Source organism: Anomalospiza imberbis, chromosome 5, assembly GCF_031753505.1.
Source record: "Anomalospiza imberbis isolate Cuckoo-Finch-1a 21T00152 chromosome 5, ASM3175350v1, whole genome shotgun sequence".
Classification (NCBI taxonomy): domain Eukaryota; kingdom Metazoa; phylum Chordata; class Aves; order Passeriformes; family Viduidae; genus Anomalospiza; species Anomalospiza imberbis.
The window spans coordinates 63,764,553-63,784,792 of record NC_089685.1 but is presented as its reverse complement, the minus strand read 5'-3'; the positions used below and the strand labels follow the sequence as shown (position 1 = coordinate 63,784,792).

Here is a 20,240-nt window from a genome sequence, read left to right as displayed (position 1 = left end):
TAACCACAGCCAATAGCTTTTCCCTGTCATTGTTGTTTGGTTTTTTTGCTTAATTAAATGACATCTGCTCTTCTTACCCATCCTGAACTACCTGCTCTTGCACGCAGGTGACTGAAACTCTCATGAAGTTCACAGCAAAGCTCTTATATGGCTCAGCAAGAGAGAAAAGGAAAGCACATCAAAATCTCAGGCTTTCTCCTTTTCCTGCTGAGATTTATTCTCAGAAAGCAGGCACACGTGCAACAGCTTGACCAGCCAGAAGCCACAATGCCATCTGACAAATGTCTCTTTCAGCTCCAGGGGAAAATGGTTTTTGGAAAGCACCTGAACTATGGGGCTCCTAATGACCAGAGGAGCACACCTCTTTTAGTCCAGGTAATGCATTATACACATCCAGTAGAAGGGTGTGTGAGTGTTCCCACTGGGGGCATTCTGCTGTGTCCTTGGCAGAGCCAACAGCTAAAATGTTGGTTTGATGCCTGACATTTCAACATTGCCACTCTCCCTGAAACATGACCCACACTTGCTATTGTATTTGAAGTTTCCAAAAGGCTACTCATTATTTACCCAAGTCCCTGTTTCCCAGAACAGCCATGTTTTCCTTTTCCTCCTCTAAAGAAAACAGGTGGTCTGAGTAGCCCTTCAAAAATTGACACCTTTTAAGAAAATGTTTTTAGATTGGCACCCATGGTAGTTTCACCATATTTTCACCATTCTTCAGATGCACCCTCAGATCACAAGTAATAAGCATCTGCTTTCTTCCCAGCCATGCATTTCTCTAATTCAATTAGACAACCACACATATTTCTGCTTTGGCCCCTGCATAGGCTAGTTTTGAAGAAATGTTACACAAAAGTAATAGGAAGGTGAGGAAACAATCTTGAGGTCTCCAGGTCACATTGTCCAGCTGCTAGCTGACATGAAGACACGGCATACACCAAAACATCTCTCCTCAAACAAAAGAAAGCTGCAAACAGAATCTGGATCTTTCTCTGAATGGCATTTCTCAGACAGACAACAGAAGCGTTGATCTTTTGCACACTCTGTATTAATGTAAAGGATGTTTATTTTCTCTATGCTGTGTTGGCAGTAATGCCCGTGTCCCTTTAGATAGTTTGTGGAATGGCAAAGATAAAAGCAGCATTTTACAGCTGCAGCAAACTGAAGGAGATAAAAAAGTCTCTGTATGTACTTTTGCCATGTTCCCCTGCCCGTCTCAGGTGAGACTAATAGTCTGCCTACGCTTGGACATTACTCCTGTAAGGCACCAGTCAATTAAGTACTTTTGGCTTTCTCGGCACTGAACTCTGGAAGCACAAAGGAGATAAAAACAAGCCATGGAGAGATCAAGAGAGTCTGTGCAGCTGAGGACCTGGTCTGGAATGAAGGAGTGGGACTATCAGGAGGGTCAGCAAGTGTTCTTCTAAAATTATTTTTATAGTCCATAAAAGACTAAGGCATAGGCATGGAAAAAGGTTTCTTGCTTCTGTTGAATTCTTAGTTTATTTTAAAGAGGACAGGGACACAATGTGGGGAGATTATCAGAGCAAGGCAGCACCACAGGGAGCCAGACGTTCACTCCTTCACAAACCAGACCTCATTGCGGCGTCCGTAAGGCTTCATAGGGGGATCATAACCATTGCACAAGTAGAAATCCTTGCGGTATGCAGCATCACTCCCCAGAGCAGCCTTCAGCTTGGCAGCATAGCTCACGTAATCCGCCTCTTTGGCATAGCCACCAAACTGCCTGCAAAGAAACCAGAGAGGTGTTGAGCAGTCCTGGAAAAGCAAAGGAGGAAGAGAGCGAGAACAATAAATAGCCACAGTATATTTAGACATGCATTTTGATCCTGCCAACATGCACTGATACATGCACTGTTCATTGTGAAGCAGCACATTTCATCTGGGACAGTTGAAGTCTCATGGGTGGCACAGCCAAGGTGTAGTCATCCACCGGGAGGCCCCAAAGGGATGGATATATGTCAGCCAGCAGAATGGCCCTGCCCTGTGAATCAGCACCATATCAGAGAAACAACTTTCTAAAATACAAGGTTATCTCCAAGTCAGCTCAGCCCACAGTCCCCACCAATGCTGTCAACAACCATATTCACTGCGGTGTGAACAACCGTCTGCTGGAAAGATCATGAAGGAAAGCCAAGCTCTAGCTAGCCCAAGAAATTCAAGGGGAGGTAGGAACACACAACTGGCAATTACAGAACACAATGCCATTTGAAAGGAGTGGACTGAAATGGGTCTGGTTTATGTCGACCTCCCACCAACAGGAATTGTTTCCATGTCAGCCTGCACCTCACCACTCTCCCTCAGGGCTGAAATTTGAGACAAAACAGGCTGATATTGCAGAAATGGCCCACACCCAGAGCAAAGGCCAAGCAGCAGTTGGAGGCAAGATAGAAGTCTGTTAGAGTCGGCCAAAATAGTTCAAGAAAGTAGGCAGGGGAACCTCCAAAGGGTAAAGACAAGGTGAAGAGCTTATTGCTATTGTGATGCTAGTTTGAGTCCAAGCTGTCAGTCAACACCCCAAGAAGGTGACTTGAAGCAATGCAGCAGCTGCTTGTTTCCATGGTGGAGTCTGGTATGTGTCCATCTGAATGAGGCTTCAGTGGACAGTTTGTGAACTGCACCACAGAATATTCTTAGCGACTATGAACAATCTGGAACCCAGAAAGTGGGAAAAACAATAGATTCATACAATAGAAATGGCACAGTATCTTTTAGGGCTAGCCTCCACGCTTGTTTACCCAGTGGAAAAAAATCCATATTCCACATCAGTGCAGCATGACCAGGGGTAAGAAGTGTCATAAAACCTGTCTTCAGTCTAGACATACTCCTCCATCTCCTTCTGCCACATGCACCCCTTGTACAGCAAGTCACCTGGTAAAACAAATACTGTTTATCAGAGCACCCTAAAGACCTCATCACTCGAGATTGGAGATCCCAGGATGCATTTCTTACGTGGAATAAATGGTCATCCCCTGTCTTTCTTCAATCTTAATGCTTTCATCGGTAGGACATGGAGGGCTGTCTTGAAACTGGCTCGGGATCCGCAGAGAGACTTTCACCTTCTGCTGAAAGGAGCCATCTTCAGCAGGAAAAGCAGTGATAGAGACAGGAGCAGTCATGCCCATTCCAACCCCTGAAACAGACACACAGACATTACTAAAGATGTCTAGGCTCTCAGGAACTCAAAAAATTAACAGTTAATTTATAAAAGCAAATTTTAGTTTTGGAAAACTCCTCATATGAATGAACTTCTTGTCAGGAGAGGGCTTCTCTGGGGAAGCAGACCAGCCATCATCAGGCTTCTGCTTGGGCCAAGCTCTCTCTCCACACCAGGAGCCTGGGAAATAAGTGTCCCAACTGACCTCTGGACTAATGGTACTGCTTTTGTGGTTCTATTAGCCACTCTGTTCTTCTGACAAATCAGCTGTAAGACAGCAGGGTCTGTAGCTCCAGGGCAGGCCAGCAGCATGTATAAATCTTCATCAGCATTTAAATCAATACTATCTGCACTTAGTCATGAGCCCACAGCCAATACTGGGTGACAGGACAGGAACTTTCTCTTAGAACCTTCCAAATGCTTCCAAACATCCTACAATTTCCAGTGCCTCAAACCCCAGTGCTGTTATGGCTTTCAGCAGGATTGTCCATGCTTCCCACACTCCAGGAACAGCATGGTTTTTTCCTACTCATTGTCACCAAGAAGTACCACGTGGCACTGAAGACCAATTTTCTTCACTCTTCTTGCAGCAGTAGGGAACCTCTAAACCTCATGATCAGGCAGCCATAAAAACAGTTGAGATCAAGCCACCTTTCTCATTTATTTTCCTTTGATGTCATACCTGTGTTTGTGTTACATGTTATAGAAGGCACCCTTTCTACTACAGCAACAGCAATCATCACCTTTCCAAAAATGTTGCTGCAAATACCATTTCCCACTGCATCCACCTCCTACTCCTACAGAGTCTACACTAGTCCCTCTACTAGATGCTGGAGAAAGATGTTCAAGATCATGTATATGCCTCAGAGCTACTCTGTAGTCTTCTCCTGCTATGAATGGTTAAAATGCGCACACTTCAGTAAGATGAGAAGCAATCACCTGGAAGCGCTGCCATAAAACATTAAAATATACCATTAAAAAGGAAGCTTACTGTTCATTACCCTTTCATGAATAAAAATAGCCAGATAAAATATCAAGGTTGTAACTGTTATTTCACTGCCCACAAGGGCACATAATAGAACTGAAGTGTCCCAGATACCCTGGATTTCACCAGCTACTGCTCACCCAGGGAGCTGTGATAGATACATGTCTGCCTGTCCTCATGTTATCCCAGGTGCAAGGTAACTCATTCCTATTTAAACAAATAATTTTTGACATTTCATCCTGAAACAGAGACAGGTTATAAGCGGACTCATAGCATGAGTTGGCTGGGCACGACTTAACCTGTTGCAAATTTACTTTTACCAGTGAGGGGCCATCCCCATCAAAGACCTCCAGTGCCAGGAGCCACAAGGCAGGCGGGCCTGCAGTGCCATTGCCTCCATCCATCCTGCTTTCACCAAGCCCCAACCACAAACACCCGCCAAGCCCCGCGGGACAGGCAGCATCTCTCACCCTTGTCGTTGCTTCCTCCGACGTACTTGAGGAGCTTGACAGCCCCTTCCTTCGAGGCTTCGTCGAACGGCTTCCCTACCAGCTCCACCGCCGCGAACTTCCCTCCCTCGCACGCCCTCTCCTCGTAGCTGACCTGATCCTGGGGAAGGAGATAGGGATGGAGGCGCTGCCAGGAGGAACGCGTTGCCCGGGCGCGATCCCCGCTTTCCCTCGCCGCGCCTTAGCGCAGAACCGCCCGGGAACAGAGCGGCCGCCCGCCCGGGCACAGACCTTCTCGCCCTTGCTCAGCAGGCGGTAGGGCCATGCCTCCACCGTGCTCAGCAGCGAGTTCTTCACCATGCCCAGCATGATGCCCCGGCTCAGCTCTGACCCGCTGGATTCGGCTCTGCCCCGCTCAGCTCGGCTCTGCCCCTGTCGGCTCGGCTCGGCTCGGCTCGGCCCCACTCGGAAGAGGTGGGAGGGCCGGAGCCGCCCCGCCCGCAGCGCGGCCATCGTCCCCGGGGCGCCGGGGCCGTGCGAGGACACCGGGAGCGGCGGGAGTGCGGGGCCGGGAGCGGCGGCCCCGGAGGGTGAAGTGCGGAGGGCGCCGAGAAGTGCGAGGAGTCATGAAGTGCGGGAACAGATGGTATTCATCTCTGGGAGACAGGAAAAATGAGAGGGGATATAAAAGGAATGAAATACAGGAAAAGGAAAGTACTGGCAAGGTGTATCACTCATAGCGTGGAAGGGCATCATGGTCCTGGAATTGCAAAATCATAACCTCTTGTTTTTTCGGTCTTTTGTGTTTTTTTGTTTTTTTGGTTTTTTTTTTTTTTTTTTAAAGAAAAAGAACTAAAGAGGAACAGTTGTTCTTTTAAGGAGGTGATCTGTGTCACTGGATATTGTAAGCTTTAGGTGAAGGGTAGAGTTCAGAATCTCCCTCCACTGACCACCCAACTGGTCACCTCTGTTTAAAAGTTCTGTCCAGATCCTTTCCCAGAAATACATATAAATGAACACAGCAGAGAGCTTAGATGGCTTCTGTAGCTGGATACATTTACACGCATAGAAGACTTAGACACCTTGTGACAAGTGGTTTTTTTGTTGTATAAGCCATGTTTAAGGACAAGTGCCAGCTAGAGAAAGTGCCTTACCCAGAATTTTTTAAGAAGAGGTTAGCAGAAGCAGAAATCAAATACCAGTCCCTGGGAATCCGTCCCATGGGTCAGGCCAGCTTCCCCAGGCAGATGGGATAGAGGCATCTCAAGTTGCCCAGCTGGACTGCTGCCTCCTCAAATAGAAGGTGAACAGTGCAGAAGTAGGCTGCCGCATAACCTTCCTACACTCTTAAAGAGCAAAGAATAAAATTATAAGATAAATAGGACACTAAAACTTTTCCATCTAGAGAGAGAATCATGCAAAGAGGTTAAAGAAGCTGGCTGTTTTCATCAAACATGCTGTGTTCAGGTCAGGGAGCTGGGCTGGAGCCTGGCATGGGCTTTCACAGAGTGAATGACAGGGGCTGCTATCACTGGTGACAAGGTCACAGACTAGTAATTTATTAACCATTTATATTACTTGGTTTGTTCACCATTATGCAAAAAATTTGAGAATTGTAATACACATTGCATGCTGCAGCTTATTTGTTCTCTTTTAAAGTAAATGGTGACTTTCTCCATTGTGCTGAGGAGGTTTTGCCAAGACTACAAACTTGCACATATCAGCGTAGGAATATGTGGATTGGGTTAGACTGGGAGTCCATCTTGCCCTGTCCTCTGTCTCTGGCAGAAGCTAGTGGTGGACATCTAGGTATAAAGTAAAAGTGTTCAATGATCTGGTCTGGCCTCCCACCACCAGCCATCTGTAACTTGAGGGACTTAAGGAAGTCTCATCTTTGTGTTTCAAGTAGTACTCAATTTATACAACTTCACGTTGCCTGATAAAATGCTTGTGTCTAAAATACAACCATGAAAGCTAACATTTATGTTGTACTCTTCCTCCAGGTAGGCCAAAATAACCAGCAGTCCCTACAGCCCCAAGCAAAGCATCTCTTGGAGGGATCCGCAGTCTGTGTAAGGATGCAGCTGCTGCTACAGCACAGCCTAGAAACTCTGAATACAGAATAACAAGAAGTTAGGGGCCTTTCTCTCCTGTTATTCCTTGTAATTTATGTAAATATATTCTGGGATCAAAATACTCTACATTGCCTGAGAAATTACGATGACAACTTCAACAAATGCACAACTGTATCCTTTTATCAGCCTTTTCACAGTCTTGATTTTTTCCCTTCTCTAGCTAAGCAGTGCTTCAAGTTCCCAAGCAAAAGCCAAAGAGAGCCAAGTTGGAGTTTTGTTATTTTCTGAAAACCTGAACTCAGAGAACTTACATCCGAGAATTATTTATCAGATTGTCTCATACACTGCTCATACCTCCCCCACTCAACTAACTCCCAGGTTGCAGCTATAATTCTTACTGTGTTAATTCTTCTGGTCCATTCTGAAAGATTTCATATGAAACTAGATTTTGTCCCTTTCCTTTTGGAGGTTATTGTACTGTCACTGAATTTCTTTCCATAAACTCAGGCTTTGGGAATCCTTAAATAGCTAGTCTGCATCCTCACTATGACCAGAGAGTGTTTTCAAAACAACTGACATGCCAGACACCCCCACAATCATTTAGACATAATCAATTCTTTATTTGTGTTCTCATAAATTGCTTCATCCAGACCTTAAAGACTGGATGTTTTCCTGTTTCTTTTCCTCTCTGACTCTCTTTCTTATGTTTCAACACATTTCATATACACAGTTGAATGGAAATCTCTGTATTGGATTTATCTTTAGAGACCTGAAGGGCAAGCCCACTCTATCCTCCATTCAGTGCATAATTTGATTCATGCACTCTTTTTTTATCACCAGCTTTATTGTCAGGAAGACACAGGCAAAGACAAGCTGAAGGCAGGGTATTCTGGGTAATCCCTGAGGGACCAAAGTCTTTGGAGAGCATGGTTGTTAATTTTCTACAGATATTAATTGTGCTAAAGGATGTTGGGAAATGTTTGGAGGTCAGTGCTGACATGTGGAGACAATACTCTGTGAACTAGACACCAATTGAATTATTATCTGTGATTTTGGGGACTGAAGAGTCTCTTAAGCTATTTTGGAAAATCCTTCCAGACATCTATCTTTGTCATTAGGTATCTAAATAGTTTTGGAAAAAAAAAATCCCCTGGTTTCCATGGGTCTTGGCAAAAATCAGTTCAGTGTGTTTCAGAGTGCTGGAAATTCTGAACATATCTACTGAATAACGCCATTCTGAGTGCAGAGTTCCAGGTAGCTAGAAAAACACTCTTTGCAGAAGGTGGATGTTCACATTTGGTCCCTAGCAATTGATATATCTTCAGCGCTGAAGCATGATGTACAGACCAAGGTTATCCAGCCCTACTCACCCTCTCAACTTATGAACATGGACAATAGGTTAAGGCGATATTTTGAAACATAACTTCCTCTTCCCTCTCCCTGCCCAGCTGGAAGTGCCAAGTACTAATCCATCTTTCTGCATTCATCAGTTGTTCAGCACTTTTGAAGTTCAAATTCCCCAGCTGTTTCAGATGGAGTGCTTTAAAAATAGGGCAGAGAGAGAAATTCACCTGATCTTTATAGAAGGACCTTCCTCTGGTAAGCAGAAAGAATACAGAATGCCTGTATAGTATACAGCTATTCATGCTCAAGTAGACTGAGTTGTCAACCTTTTTTTTGCTTGGGACACAAAACAGCCATCATTAAAGAACAGGGTCAGGTTTCGCCTACTAACCTAGGTTTGGAAGGCAGCAACAAAATGCAGGAGTTACGCAGTAAAGCTGACTTGTGTGTGTGCTTTACTTTTTTTCTCTCCAGCTATGTCCCATTGAGAAAGGCTTAAGCAGGTGAAAAAAAAAAAAAGATTTCCCCTTTTTTTCTGGTAGAGAATTAAGTGCTCTGAGGTCTCCTGCGAGCATATAACCTTCTCCTATGTGTCGGGAGTCTCCGCAGCTGAGTATTTCCACGCCTCTGGCTCTGCAGAGCATTCAGGCGAAGGGGAAGGACAGTTTTGCTGATGACATTGAGACGTTCATTCAGTTCTTCCAGCCTTTTCCTTATTGACTGGACTTCCCTCACAAGGTTGTCCACAGCTGCAGAGACAGGGCGGAGACTACAACGAGAATAATACAGAATAATAACTCCATTTAGGGAGTGTTTCTGAGCATATAAAGTAATTTACCATGACCTTTGTTTCTTGCTGGGTAAGGGCCCTTGATGATGAAAGAGTTGCAAGCAACCACTAAAAGATGCTTCAAAGCTACCCTGCTCTTCAGTGATAGGAGTTCATCTGAGGGGCCCCATCTGAACCCTGGAAAACACAAGCTTCAGGACCAGCACAAACAACATGGTCTTTCCACCACCTTATTTTAAATAGTAATAATTAACTAGGAGTATACCTGGCGACTAGGCCAGTGGTTCCCATGGAGTACTGTTAATCGTCAACATTTCTAATGGACCAGTCTGTGTCCTTGCCAGAAAACTCATAATTCAAAGCCCAGTACAGGATATATGGCTGGATACTCTCATCACCTCTTCTTGGAACTAAAGTTTGAACTTTCCAAATACAAGACTTAATATCACCCCTGATAATCTGAGGCACCAATGAATTTCAGCACTGTCAGTGGGAAAATTGTGATGAATTCTGTGCTAGTAACAACAGCCACCATGCAGACAGGGAGAAATCCACTTGATGCCAAAGGCCAATGTATAATCTATGACGTATCCTCCTGAAACCCTGATTTGTAGAGATACCGTGTGATCACCTTCCTTTTTTATTATTCTAACCTTTCCTCTTCAGCTGGTTCAATCTGTAACATTTGCAAACATTTTTTTTCTTGTTCCTAAAGAGAACAATTAGTTATGGAAGACAGATAGTTTACTTGCTTTAGGAACAGTTCTGATTTAAGTGATATTAGGTTTCTAGTAATTCCCAGTATTCCCTTTTCCTCTCTTTCTTTCACAGCCTTTCCTACTCTCTGGAAATACAAGATTGAAGTAAATTTTGTGAGTTTGTTCAACAGTTAATATCTCCAGCAATGCAAAGGGGGAATATGATGACATTAACTAGTGAATAGCTTTCTCAGATCTAGGTGTTAGAGACTGAAATAAAAAAAAACATCACAGACCACATCAGCTTCTTTTCCCTGATCTGTGGCCAAGTCCATGTGTGGATTTGTAGAACAATTCATTTTTTCCAGCCTGTTCTCACAAGTGTGAGCTGCCAAGGCATTTTCTTTAGGAAGGTTCTTGTAATACAGTGGTGGCAGTTGAGAGTGTTTCACAATAAATAGTTAGCAGAGTATTCAGTTTACTAATCAGAGCTGGTAGCAGAACAGGTACTGAGATAGTGTGTTTTATTTCCTCCCAGCTGAGAAATACAAAAATTCATCTTTAAGAAGATGAATCCTGCTCAGGGAAGGACACCCAGGAGAGGACTGAATCCCACTTCCAGGTGAGATGAATTACCTGGAGAACTCAGGCAGGAGAGCATTTGGGTTGTTCAGCAGGGTATGCTTCATTTGCCAGAAGATGTCATTTCCCCATTTCTCGAGGGTTTGAGTAATGCTGTAAACACCTTCTATGTTGACCTTGTCAGCTAGGTTAGCAGGATGTTGATGGAAGAGAGGAAAACAAATGTATCAGCACAAGGAAATACAAGCCAGTGCTCCGAGTTTGATTCCATTCCCCATCACAAACTCAGTTGCGATGAAATGCCAAATATTAAACACACGAAAGATCTAAATTAAAAAGCAGGTAACTTTCCCTCACAGTGCAATTCTCTGCCTCCATGTGCCCAAGTTGTCTGATGTCACTGGATACCCCAGCTGATTATTTCTAAAAGCATTTTTTTCTCCAGAAGTCTCCAGCAGCTACCCAGGAATCAAGAAAGAGCAGTCATAAATGAGCACTGTCTATCTCACTCCAAGGACAAAATAAGAGAATCTGCATCTCTGAGTTATTGAACACCTCCCATGCTGAACCACCACTGTGATCTCCTACCGCCTTCTCTGTAGTTCCATTTCTGATGCTGGTCCAGAAAGTCCTGAGATTTACTGGAGGGCAAAAGGATGAAGAGGAGGAAAAGAGGAAGAGTCACCATGATGGCTGTTGTAGGATCTTGACTTCTCCCTGTCTCTGTGGAGACAAAAAGTCTTGCTAAGTGCTTTATTTCTTTTTTCTTCTCTTTCTCCACTCCCCATCTGTTATCACAACACCAAATTTCTCTTTGATGATGTTTTTATTTAAAATGTTCAAGTTGCTCAGAATAGATTTTGCAGAAGCACAGGGACATTTCTTCTTCACAAGTATGAACTTTACTTCCTTTTCAAGCAACAAAGTGGTACTGAGATGCTTCATCAACCAGCAGCAGCTGGGGAAGTAGCTTTGCTTTCTGTGTAGCCGTGTTGGGATAGCTCCTTATAGCTACAATTGTTCTAGCAGTATCAGCAGGAGGTAATATAAAGTGTGAAAATCACTGCATTCCTACTTTGTATTTGGAAGAAACAAGGTAAAAAACCATTAAACAATTTATCAAGTGTCTCATAGTGGCCAGAATAAAAAAAAAAATGTTCTTTTTGGTCTGATCCACTAACCAGTGGCAATATCTTAGATGCCGCCCAGTGATGGAGCCTCAAAGGTAACCCCCATGTACTATCTCCACCTTGCCCTGGTGTCACAGGGTCAGTTCCTCCTGAGCAACACTGCAGAGTTGACAGGACATGTATACGAACTGATGTGAACACTTACCTAACTCCTGGTTTCTTTCAAGTTTACCATTATTCCCAAGCCAAACCTAACCTACATGCCCTCCTGGGCTAGGACCATCTCTAAACGTAATAGGATAGATCAGTCTCTGCACAGCTTACTCATGCTGATTTGTTATTCTTTCCTAATAAATTAGTTCCTCAGTGTTGAATCTGGTATGTTAATTAAAAAAAAAAAAGTCATGAACAGCTGTTCTGCTAGAAATTGGCTGAAAATACCCATTATGCACATATTGCACATAGCAAACAGAAAAAAGGCATTGCCAAATTCATGGGGTTTAGTGATGATTTTGGTCATATGTAGTCACAGTGATGGAGGGGCTCATGTGAGAAGCAGGCACATGCAGAAAATCTGAATTATTCTCCTGTTCAGATACATGCCTCAAAAGCCTAAGATCTCAATACAAAATATGAGGACATTAAATTTCTTTTTTAATATAATATAATCATCTGGGAAGAATTCAGTCATCTCAAAACCTACCAGAAGCTGTAGCAGATAAAGCAGTAAATAAATAATTCCTTTCACTTTGTGCCTTTCTTACATTTGATCACTAGTGCATTTTAATTGCAACGGCATTTATTTTTGCACTATTTAAAGTATCAGTATGAATATAGCCATACTAATGGAAAATGTCATGATACTTTAAAAACATTACTTTCCATCTGTCAGGATGTAATTTGTATTTAGTATTCTTTGTCTAATTGCAGTATTCATTTAAAGGAAAAATAAATTACCTTCTTCCTATCTCACACATGCATACACCTTTTCTTTCCGCTAACTCAGAGCTGCCAAAATAAAGACTTTTAAGAAGGTCTGATGATATCACCAAGGCTCATAATGAAAAGGTCTTCATGGACCTTCTTGAAACTATTTGCATTGACACCATACCTCCTCTAGCTTTTCCAGAGAAATGCGCCAGCCTTTACAGCTTTTTTTTTTTCCTCTCTTTCTTTGAATGACTATGCCCTGCACATGCCTTTTTAATCTTCCCTGATGGGAAAGGACTTACCAGACACCTATGTGTCTAATTGCAAATGATTTGAAAATGCTGCCAACATCAAGGAGACAGTGTGGCTTCCAAGCTAATTGGAAAACTTCCTGAGGAGATTGTCCATTCCTTATCCTTTTCAACTCCCACTTGTTTCAATACCCCACAGCTGGGATACTTTGATCTTTCTCTATTTGTTAAAAGTAGGGTGGTAATAAATTCCACCTACATCTTATACTGAAAATCCACACTACTTGAGCTCCAACTTTTTAAAACATCCGGTGTCCAAATGAATCACAATACCCACATGTTCTATTTGCAGGGCCCCTCACGGACCAGTTTCTTTGTAGCTTTGCTCCCTTAATTCCTGTGGGTCTACTGTAATTTATTATCACAGTAAACATCAGGTTATAATCATCTTGGAAGTAGATTCTCCTACCTCAGGCACACAGAAAATGAGCAATCTTCCCTCTCTTAGCTGGAATTGTAGACAGCAAATGGATATTCACTAACAAAGTTCCTAGCTGAAAAAGTCTGTCGGGTCACAGGAACCAGATCCCCAGCCAATTAAAATATGTCTTTTGCTTTTTTGCAGAGTTGCACTGGAAAGTACTGTCAGGGTTGAACACAGATGGACAAGCAGGGACAGATCTGTCACATCCTTGGATGGAAACTCTTTCCTAAATGCAAAGAATAACAATATCAACATATTAGTTTTGTCATTGTTACTATTAATTACAATAATATGAAATGCTCTCAGAAAATCACATCACATTCTGACCTTAGAGCAGAGTAGGCTCAGTGATTCACTGGACAGGCCCCTCATCTGCAGGCAGTGAAGACCAACATATTTGTCTCATTATTACACAATATTTTTTTCATCATTTAACGTTTTTATTCCTTACTTCAGCATGATAAAAGAGCTCAGCTAGTTTAATACCCTGAGCACAGCACTGCTGGGATCAGCAGTTGAGCCATCCAAGCCAAAATCCCTGCCCCAAAGCAAAGGAGTACTGCCAGTATTTGAACTCCCATCACTGTCCCTCTCCCATTAACCCCTTTGGTTTCTTGTTGCTCCATTTCCAGTGCACATCCCTCCTCACAATGTAGTGGGTAATTGCAACAGAGCCCTGAGATTTCCTTGGTATCTGCCTCAGACTTTGACAAATGGGGTCAAGCGTGATGACTGAAGTGCACCGCTGCTTGTGGGTTGTGCTGCCTGCCAGGATATGGGGGATTTGCCCAGGTTACCTGCTTCTAGTACCAAACACAGCTTCATTTCAGAGAGCTCTCTCTCCCCTGAAGCCTGAGGAGAACACACATCCTATTGCAGACATGCGAGTTGTTGCTTTACAATGCAGAGCTTGCCTGCTCCTTGTACATAAGAGGGCTTGAAACCTTCCTCTGTACTTCTGACTGCTCTAAACACATGCCCTCTCCTGAGTGCATCAGCATCCCAGTGTGTTAGCTCAAGCCCATGCTTGCTTTGAGAAGAGGATGTTGTTGATTACAGTTATCAATCCCTGCAGTGATACCTAAAATTAAGGATTTTTTTTCTGTATTTGAACATTGAAATGCAAGAGAATTACATTAGTGCTTTTCATTTGAGGCCTGTTCTCCTCTCATAACTTTTTCAAGTTCCTTTTGAGCTACTTTCAGACTGAAGCTGAAGAGTGATTCTGGATTTTGTGTCGTTTGCAGGGAAATGAAATATACTTCTAAGTGAATCAGGGAGTTTGATCTCAGGTAAATCATAAATATGTAAAATGTAGCTCTCACTCCAATGATAATGGGTATTTAAACATCAAAGTATATTTAAGATTCTCTATTTGTAAAGGATCTCAATAGATAATAAAGCTATTTTTCATACTGTTGGAATTCCTCTCTTTTTTTCCTTCTATCTCTTTTATTTCCTTTGCAATATTTTAAGGTCAAATTACTTACACACACCCAACTGAAAGGTTCTGTTTTATGTATTAGGTTCAAGAAGGTTTAAGTTATATAAACCAAACAGTTTCTTATTTAAAAAAAGCATATTGTAGCTGCATACAATTTCTAATGCCAGTTCTGTGAGACTCCCAGCCTGGGATCTTGAAAGGTCTCTAAGCTTTTAGAAGAGAAGCCTGCCAAGCCTGTGAGAGCCTGTGAGTCCAGAACAATCAAAGTATTTGCAAGCTCTACTTGCAAAGCGAATAGCATTTGTTAGCTCTCCAAGCAAAAACAAAAAAAAAAAAAAACAACAACAACAACAACAAAAAAAGAACCATTAGCATATCCTTGTAGAATTATGTAGTGGTGGAAAGGTCATGAAAAAGGCCAAAAATAATTTTAAAAATTGGATCCGACAATATTAAGCCAGCCACAGTGGTACAGCTAGAATATCACCTGTTTCAGAAGTCTTTGTTATAAATCCATTGTAATGGAATATTCTTCAATTTATGTGTGTGGGTACAATGCTATAATTTTGTGCACACACACAGTTTCAGGTGAGAATAACGACATGTAGGAATAACAATATCCTCCTGAATTTTTCAAATTTGGCTACAAATTTTAGTTAAATAGTGCTTTTTCATATAACTAAGAGTTACAGTGCTCATTTTCTACCTGGATGTTGTGCGAAAGTGAAGGGCATCTGAATCCCTGAAATAGCCTGACCACCCTGCCAAACAAGGAGATCTGATTGACAGCCCTGGTGACAGACAGCTAAGGTGATGCTGTTGCCAGCAGGCAGCAAGAGTGGGGATAAAGAAGAAGAAAAAAAAGCCATCCAGGTGCAAAGCAAACATCTGCTGCAATACATCTGTAAAGTACAGTTGCAATATTCACCTTCTGCCTCCTCTCCAGGAGTGCCTGATTTTTCAGGATATGTCTTATCTTCAACTCTCTCTCATTTAGTACTTGGTCCTTTCTCCTAGGAAGTTTTCTCTCTCTCCTTAGATAGGCACTCACAGATCTTGCACTCTCCATATCTGCCTGTCTGACAGTCTGCCTGACTAAGGATTTGCTTTCTCTTTCTTTCTCCCTGTTTCTCTCACTCTGCACACCCCTGTTCTCTGTAGGAACTGTAGGTAGCCATCCTCCAACCTCCACATCCACTCCAGTCTGCACATATTCCTTCCTCCCCTGGCTCTTCCCACAGGTGCTTTTAGAGTACCTCAATGCAACAATTTCTTTCTGAGGTGTATGGATTTGTTTCCTCCAGAGGAAGAAACAAAACATTCCTGGGAAAGAAGGCAGAGAGAATTGTATACAAGCATTACCTTTGCTCTTGAGGCCAGTTCTTCTGTGATGAAGCTTCCAAATCTCTGCCTCCCTGCTCCTTTCTTCCCCTTACTACCCCCTCTGCATTTCAGCTTGCAACGAGTGACGTGTCCCTCCTCATTTCCCTGCTTTCCACATTTCCACAGTCTTTCTGTGGAGCCTCCTCCAGCTGTACCTCTCTTACCCCTCCCTCCCACTCCTGTAAACTGGCCATCTCTTCCCACACATGGGAGCCTTATGGGAAGGAAAGCCTGGGCAATGGAACCCTTCTCAAAAACAGCTCTGTTTCCAAGGACACTCGTGTTATCTTTGCCCCCCGTTCTTTTGGGCAGCTCTCAACCGCTGGCTCTCTGGCACAGCTGTATGACTTCTCCTACTGGTCACAGTTTCCACTATGCAGTGCTTCTCTCTGGCTGCTTGAACCCTCCAGCCATCCAGTCATGAATTTGTTCACTGTGTTCTTCCTGCCTTTTAACTAACACGCCAATTAATTCCCTGCTGATTAGTTCATTCCTGATGCATTCTGCCAAATCTATTTCTAGTGGAATAAACAAGGAGGGATGAATCGGCTGCAGTGTTGTTGTTTTTTTTTTTTTTTACCCTTGACCCCCTCCCCCAGGTCTGCACTTGCCAAATCAAACAGGCTTTGGTCTGGTCAGTACTTAATAAAGAGATTTGTAAACAAATGCAAGGTGTTAAAGGGATGAATTTTGTGAAGCAGGGGGCAAACTCCTGGCTCTGGTCCCATGTCTGTGTCAAACTGGTAATGTGCTGTGATTTGAGAAGATGTGCAGCCGCCACAGAGCGAAGCTGCAGAATTGCCGCACACATCACTTATGACTAGACCCATGGCACTGCTTGAGAGTGCCTTGGCCAAATCTGCATTCTTCTTAGTATTACTTCTCCAGTATCAACTGGCAAGAACACCCTCTCTGTTTCCTGACCAGCCTATTCTTACTTAATTCAGTTTTCCACAACCAAGACGCTGCACTATACAGTGAGAAAAAAGACACTTTTCTCACAGGGCAAAGGACTGCCCAGCCACTCAGAATAAAAGCAAACACCCAGAAGTAAGAAAGCAGAGGATATGTGCAAGTGATACAGACAGAGCAGTTAAAAATGCAGTATTGTGATTGCAACAGATGCGGGTGTAAACCAGCTGAGGAGCTGATTGTGAGGGAAGCTGAGTGGTTTTTAAGCATAGCCCATAAACATCAGCCAGCATTATCCTTAAATCCAGTCAAGAAGAGAGAGGTTCCACTGGAACCAGACTCAGGGATATCTGCTTCTCTGACACCAGAAGCATGTTGTTTTGGCTGCTCCTGCTCCCCCAGTCCCATTGGCTCTGTGGCAGGGAAATTTCTGAGAAGACTGCCTTATTCGTGGAGCCTTGCCATTGAAACAGCAGGACACTTTTTTGCAAAGTTATAAAACACCAGTTTTTAAAATCAGTGCACAATATACAGGCTTAACACAGACCAGCCTCCGGAGGAACTGGAAACATATTTTTTCAGGGCTCAAACAAGCAAACAAAATGTCCAGGCAACAAGCAAATAACCCAAACAATCATCTCCAGCTGTTCCCCATTCAGCATGTGGCAAACACAGTCCTGTTACGCCTTTGCATCTCCCTCCTAAGAGAAAGCAAACTGCTGATGGTCAGTGTGAGACGGGGACAGCAGCTTGAATGCTCCGAGCAAGAACCCCTCCATGGGGGCATAACACAGAGTTTGGGTGAACAAGCCACATGGCATTTCACAGCATGCATCGACCCAGTGCTGGCAGACCCAACTGCTCAGAGGGAAGAGGGCAATTCCCAGTGGCACATTAAGGTGCATGCTTGCTGCTGGGCAGTTTGTGGGATTTTGCAGCAGGTGCTGCCTTCCTTTTTGTATAACATATCACCTTATTATCTACTTTCTCCTTCTCTTTATTGCATCTCCAGTTCATAATGGACTTGGCACTTCCCTCTGGGCTCTCAGCCACAGGGTGCCCAGCATTGGCAGCACAACGCTGAGACTAGAGGTAGACCCATCAGGAGTTTGGCTGGGGCAGCCCTCTGCAGTAACTCCCTCAACTAACACAACCCATGAAGGCAGCATGTGGGCACATCCTACAACCTCAGGTGCTGCACAGCTGAAATTTTTGCACAGTTCTGACCATCTTTTCTCATGCTAGGGTGAACTGGTCTTGGCTTTACTGCATGGGTTCATTAGAAACTCCATGGTCATCTGCACTACTTAAAACTTCCTGAAGTGTGCTGTTTTGCACCTGCTAGAAATGTTATTATCACTTTTCCTGGGTTTACTTGCCTTTACTTTTCTTACTTTTATCCTTCGCTGCTTGATTGTATTTATTTTCTTGTTTGAACAAGCATTTCCTATTTATTGCAATGTCTACTCCTGTGTGACGACTCTGTCATGGAGGTACTCGGCCAGGCACAGGAGGAAAGAGGATGGTGTTCCTGGCCTTGCCGTGTAGCCATGCAGAATAGAAGGATGGGATGAATAGAACGGGTGAAAACATTGGCTTAACACTAGTAGGAATGCAAAGATACAGGTTATTTCTTCCCTCTGGACAACTGGGAAAAGATACAGCTGGGAACAGCTCCTGCCCCAACAGCACATCAGGAAGCGACTGCCCTCTGATCTTTCAGCAGAGCTGTGTGTGCAACCACTCCATTGTGCAGCTCTGCATGAGTGACCTTCTCCAGCTTGAGAACCTTCAATAGCAGTGTTTCATGCAGCTCCTTTCAGGGTCAAGGAGCAACCAGAGGTTTTAGCACCGGCATGCTGGAAAGGCTGTAGTCTCTGGCAGACAGGTGGCAAGAAGCAAGGGGTGACACAGGCTTAACACTGATGAGGGGCTGGTGGCTGTGTATTTTCACGCTTTTTGGCTTGTAACATTTTTCTAAATGACCACATTGTCTACACAAAGCTGTTAAGCCTAACCCCAAGTATCTAACTTTTCAGCATCTGGCATTTTCAAACTGCTTTGGAAAAAAAGATAAATAAAACGAACAGTGACATTCACATAAATTAATGAACTACTTGCAACTTTTTGATTGATATTCGAACACTTGACAGGTCCAATTTATATGCAAATCAGCTTATATTCACAGCGTAAAGAAGGAAAACTTAATTTCTCATGCTTTGCAAATCATTAAATCCTCTGAACATATTGCTTAGTCATATGTTCCTCAAAAGCATCAGTTTAACCACAATTCACTTGTCCTTGCAATCCATTAGCCTCACAGAGAGCTCTAGGCTTGGGGAACAAGCCATTTTTGTGGGAACACACGGAGTTAAGAGTGGGCTATGCTGCACCACAAATGTAAAAGCATAGCAAACTATGGGCTTTTGCACTGTATGTGTGTGTGCCAGATGTTAGAAGATCACAAAAGGACACCAGACATCCCAGTTCCTGCTTCTGGCTGTTTTCTGCCATTCCTTTGCTCCCAGCTCTAATTGGTACCAGAAGCATTTTCTTAGAAGGAGTCACTTTGCTGGACAGCTCTTGCCCTATCACAGGCTTTGCTAACTGAGACTTGAAAAGGATCCAGGATCTATCCTGTAAATATTTACATAGATACAGAGCTGTCACTGCTCTTAAATCAAAGCCTGGAGGACAGGAAATGGCATATGGAACAGAAAGACTCTGTATTCAGAAAGACCTGGAAGGGAAAGAATAACAACTGTGATGGCTTCTCCAGAGTTTGCCACCTGGGACTGCCCCCACAATGCTGTGTTCTCAGGAAGGTCTCTCTCTGAAGCCTGATGACATCAGTGGGAAAAAAAAAAAAAAAAAACAAAAAAAACCTCTGGTACCAAAGATTTTGGATCAGAACTATTATTTTTCCCATTAATATCTGAAAAAAACCCAAAAACCTCTCTTCATCAACTAGACCACTTGGTGTCTCTCTTCTGCTCCTTATTGTTAAAACTCAAGGAGTTCCAGGACAGACCTGGACATGAAAGAGTGAGTACATTATTTGCAGAAAAAGCACCTGAAACAGGGGAAAGCAAGAGCAGCAGCAGATGCTGAGGAAACGTGATGTGTTCATTAGCCAAGCGGAGTCTCTTTTGATGTATTTGGCCGATACTCCTTCCTCTCATTCAGTGATGGAGGCCGTTGTCTTGTGAGTTCTCGCACAAATCATGACTTGAAGAAGTGGTGGTGTTCGAGGGCCCGTGTGTGGGCCTGGGAATCAGGAAGCCTTGTGGCTTTGGGGAAGCCACAAAACCCTCCTTGCTCAACTTCCCCCTTGTGGGAAAGGGAGAGTTCACTTATTCACTCACCTCGGAAGGCTGTGGTTCCGACTGAGGACAGCTTTGGAAAACAACCTGGCTGCCTTTTGTTAATTGATCAACTAAACGAAAATAAACTAAACTAAACTAAACTAAACTAATAAAATTGCAAAATAAAAAGAAAACAACTAGATTTCTTCCAACCAAAAACTTTCCAAGAATGTAGGCATGTATTTATAGCAACAACAATTTAAGGGGCCTGGCACTTTCCGTGCAAACCACATAGAATGG

General features: G+C 43.4%; 1 protein-coding gene and 1 long non-coding RNA gene across 2 annotated transcripts; both read right to left on the bottom strand.

Moving 5' to 3' along the window:
* Positions 1 to 1,476: 1,476 nt before the first annotated feature.
* Positions 1,477 to 5,057, bottom strand: HEBP1 (heme binding protein 1). The gene is made up of 4 exons (XM_068191518.1): positions 4,904 to 5,057; positions 4,634 to 4,772; positions 2,974 to 3,154; positions 1,477 to 1,747 (listed from the first exon to the last, which is right to left on the bottom strand). Exons 1-4 carry the CDS (start codon positions 4,979 to 4,981, stop codon positions 1,576 to 1,578), a joined length of 570 nt encoding a protein of 189 aa, XP_068047619.1. The 5' UTR covers positions 4,982 to 5,057; the 3' UTR covers positions 1,477 to 1,575.
* A 2,225-nt stretch (positions 5,058 to 7,282) lies between these two features.
* Positions 7,283 to 16,214, bottom strand: LOC137474705 (uncharacterized). Its single transcript, XR_010999469.1, has 5 exons — positions 15,703 to 16,214; positions 12,882 to 13,122; positions 10,690 to 10,824; positions 10,156 to 10,285; positions 7,283 to 8,800 (listed from the first exon to the last, which is right to left on the bottom strand). It is a non-coding gene; the product is annotated as an uncharacterized lncRNA (long non-coding RNA).
* Between the last annotated feature and the right edge of the window lie 4,026 nt (positions 16,215 to 20,240).

Coding starts and splice junctions, on each gene's coding strand:
- HEBP1 (XM_068191518.1), bottom strand. CDS start 4,981: ATGCTGGGCATGGTGAAGAACTCGCTGCTGAGCACGGTGGAGGCATGG. Junction 4,773..4,903: donor TGCTGAGCAAGGGCGAGAAG/GTCTGTGCCCGG, acceptor CTCCTTCCCCAG/GATCAGGTCAGCTACGAGGA. Junction 1,748..2,973: donor GGGATGACCATTTATTCCAC/GTAAGAAATGCA, acceptor GTTTCTTTGCAG/GCAGTTTGGTGGCTATGCCA.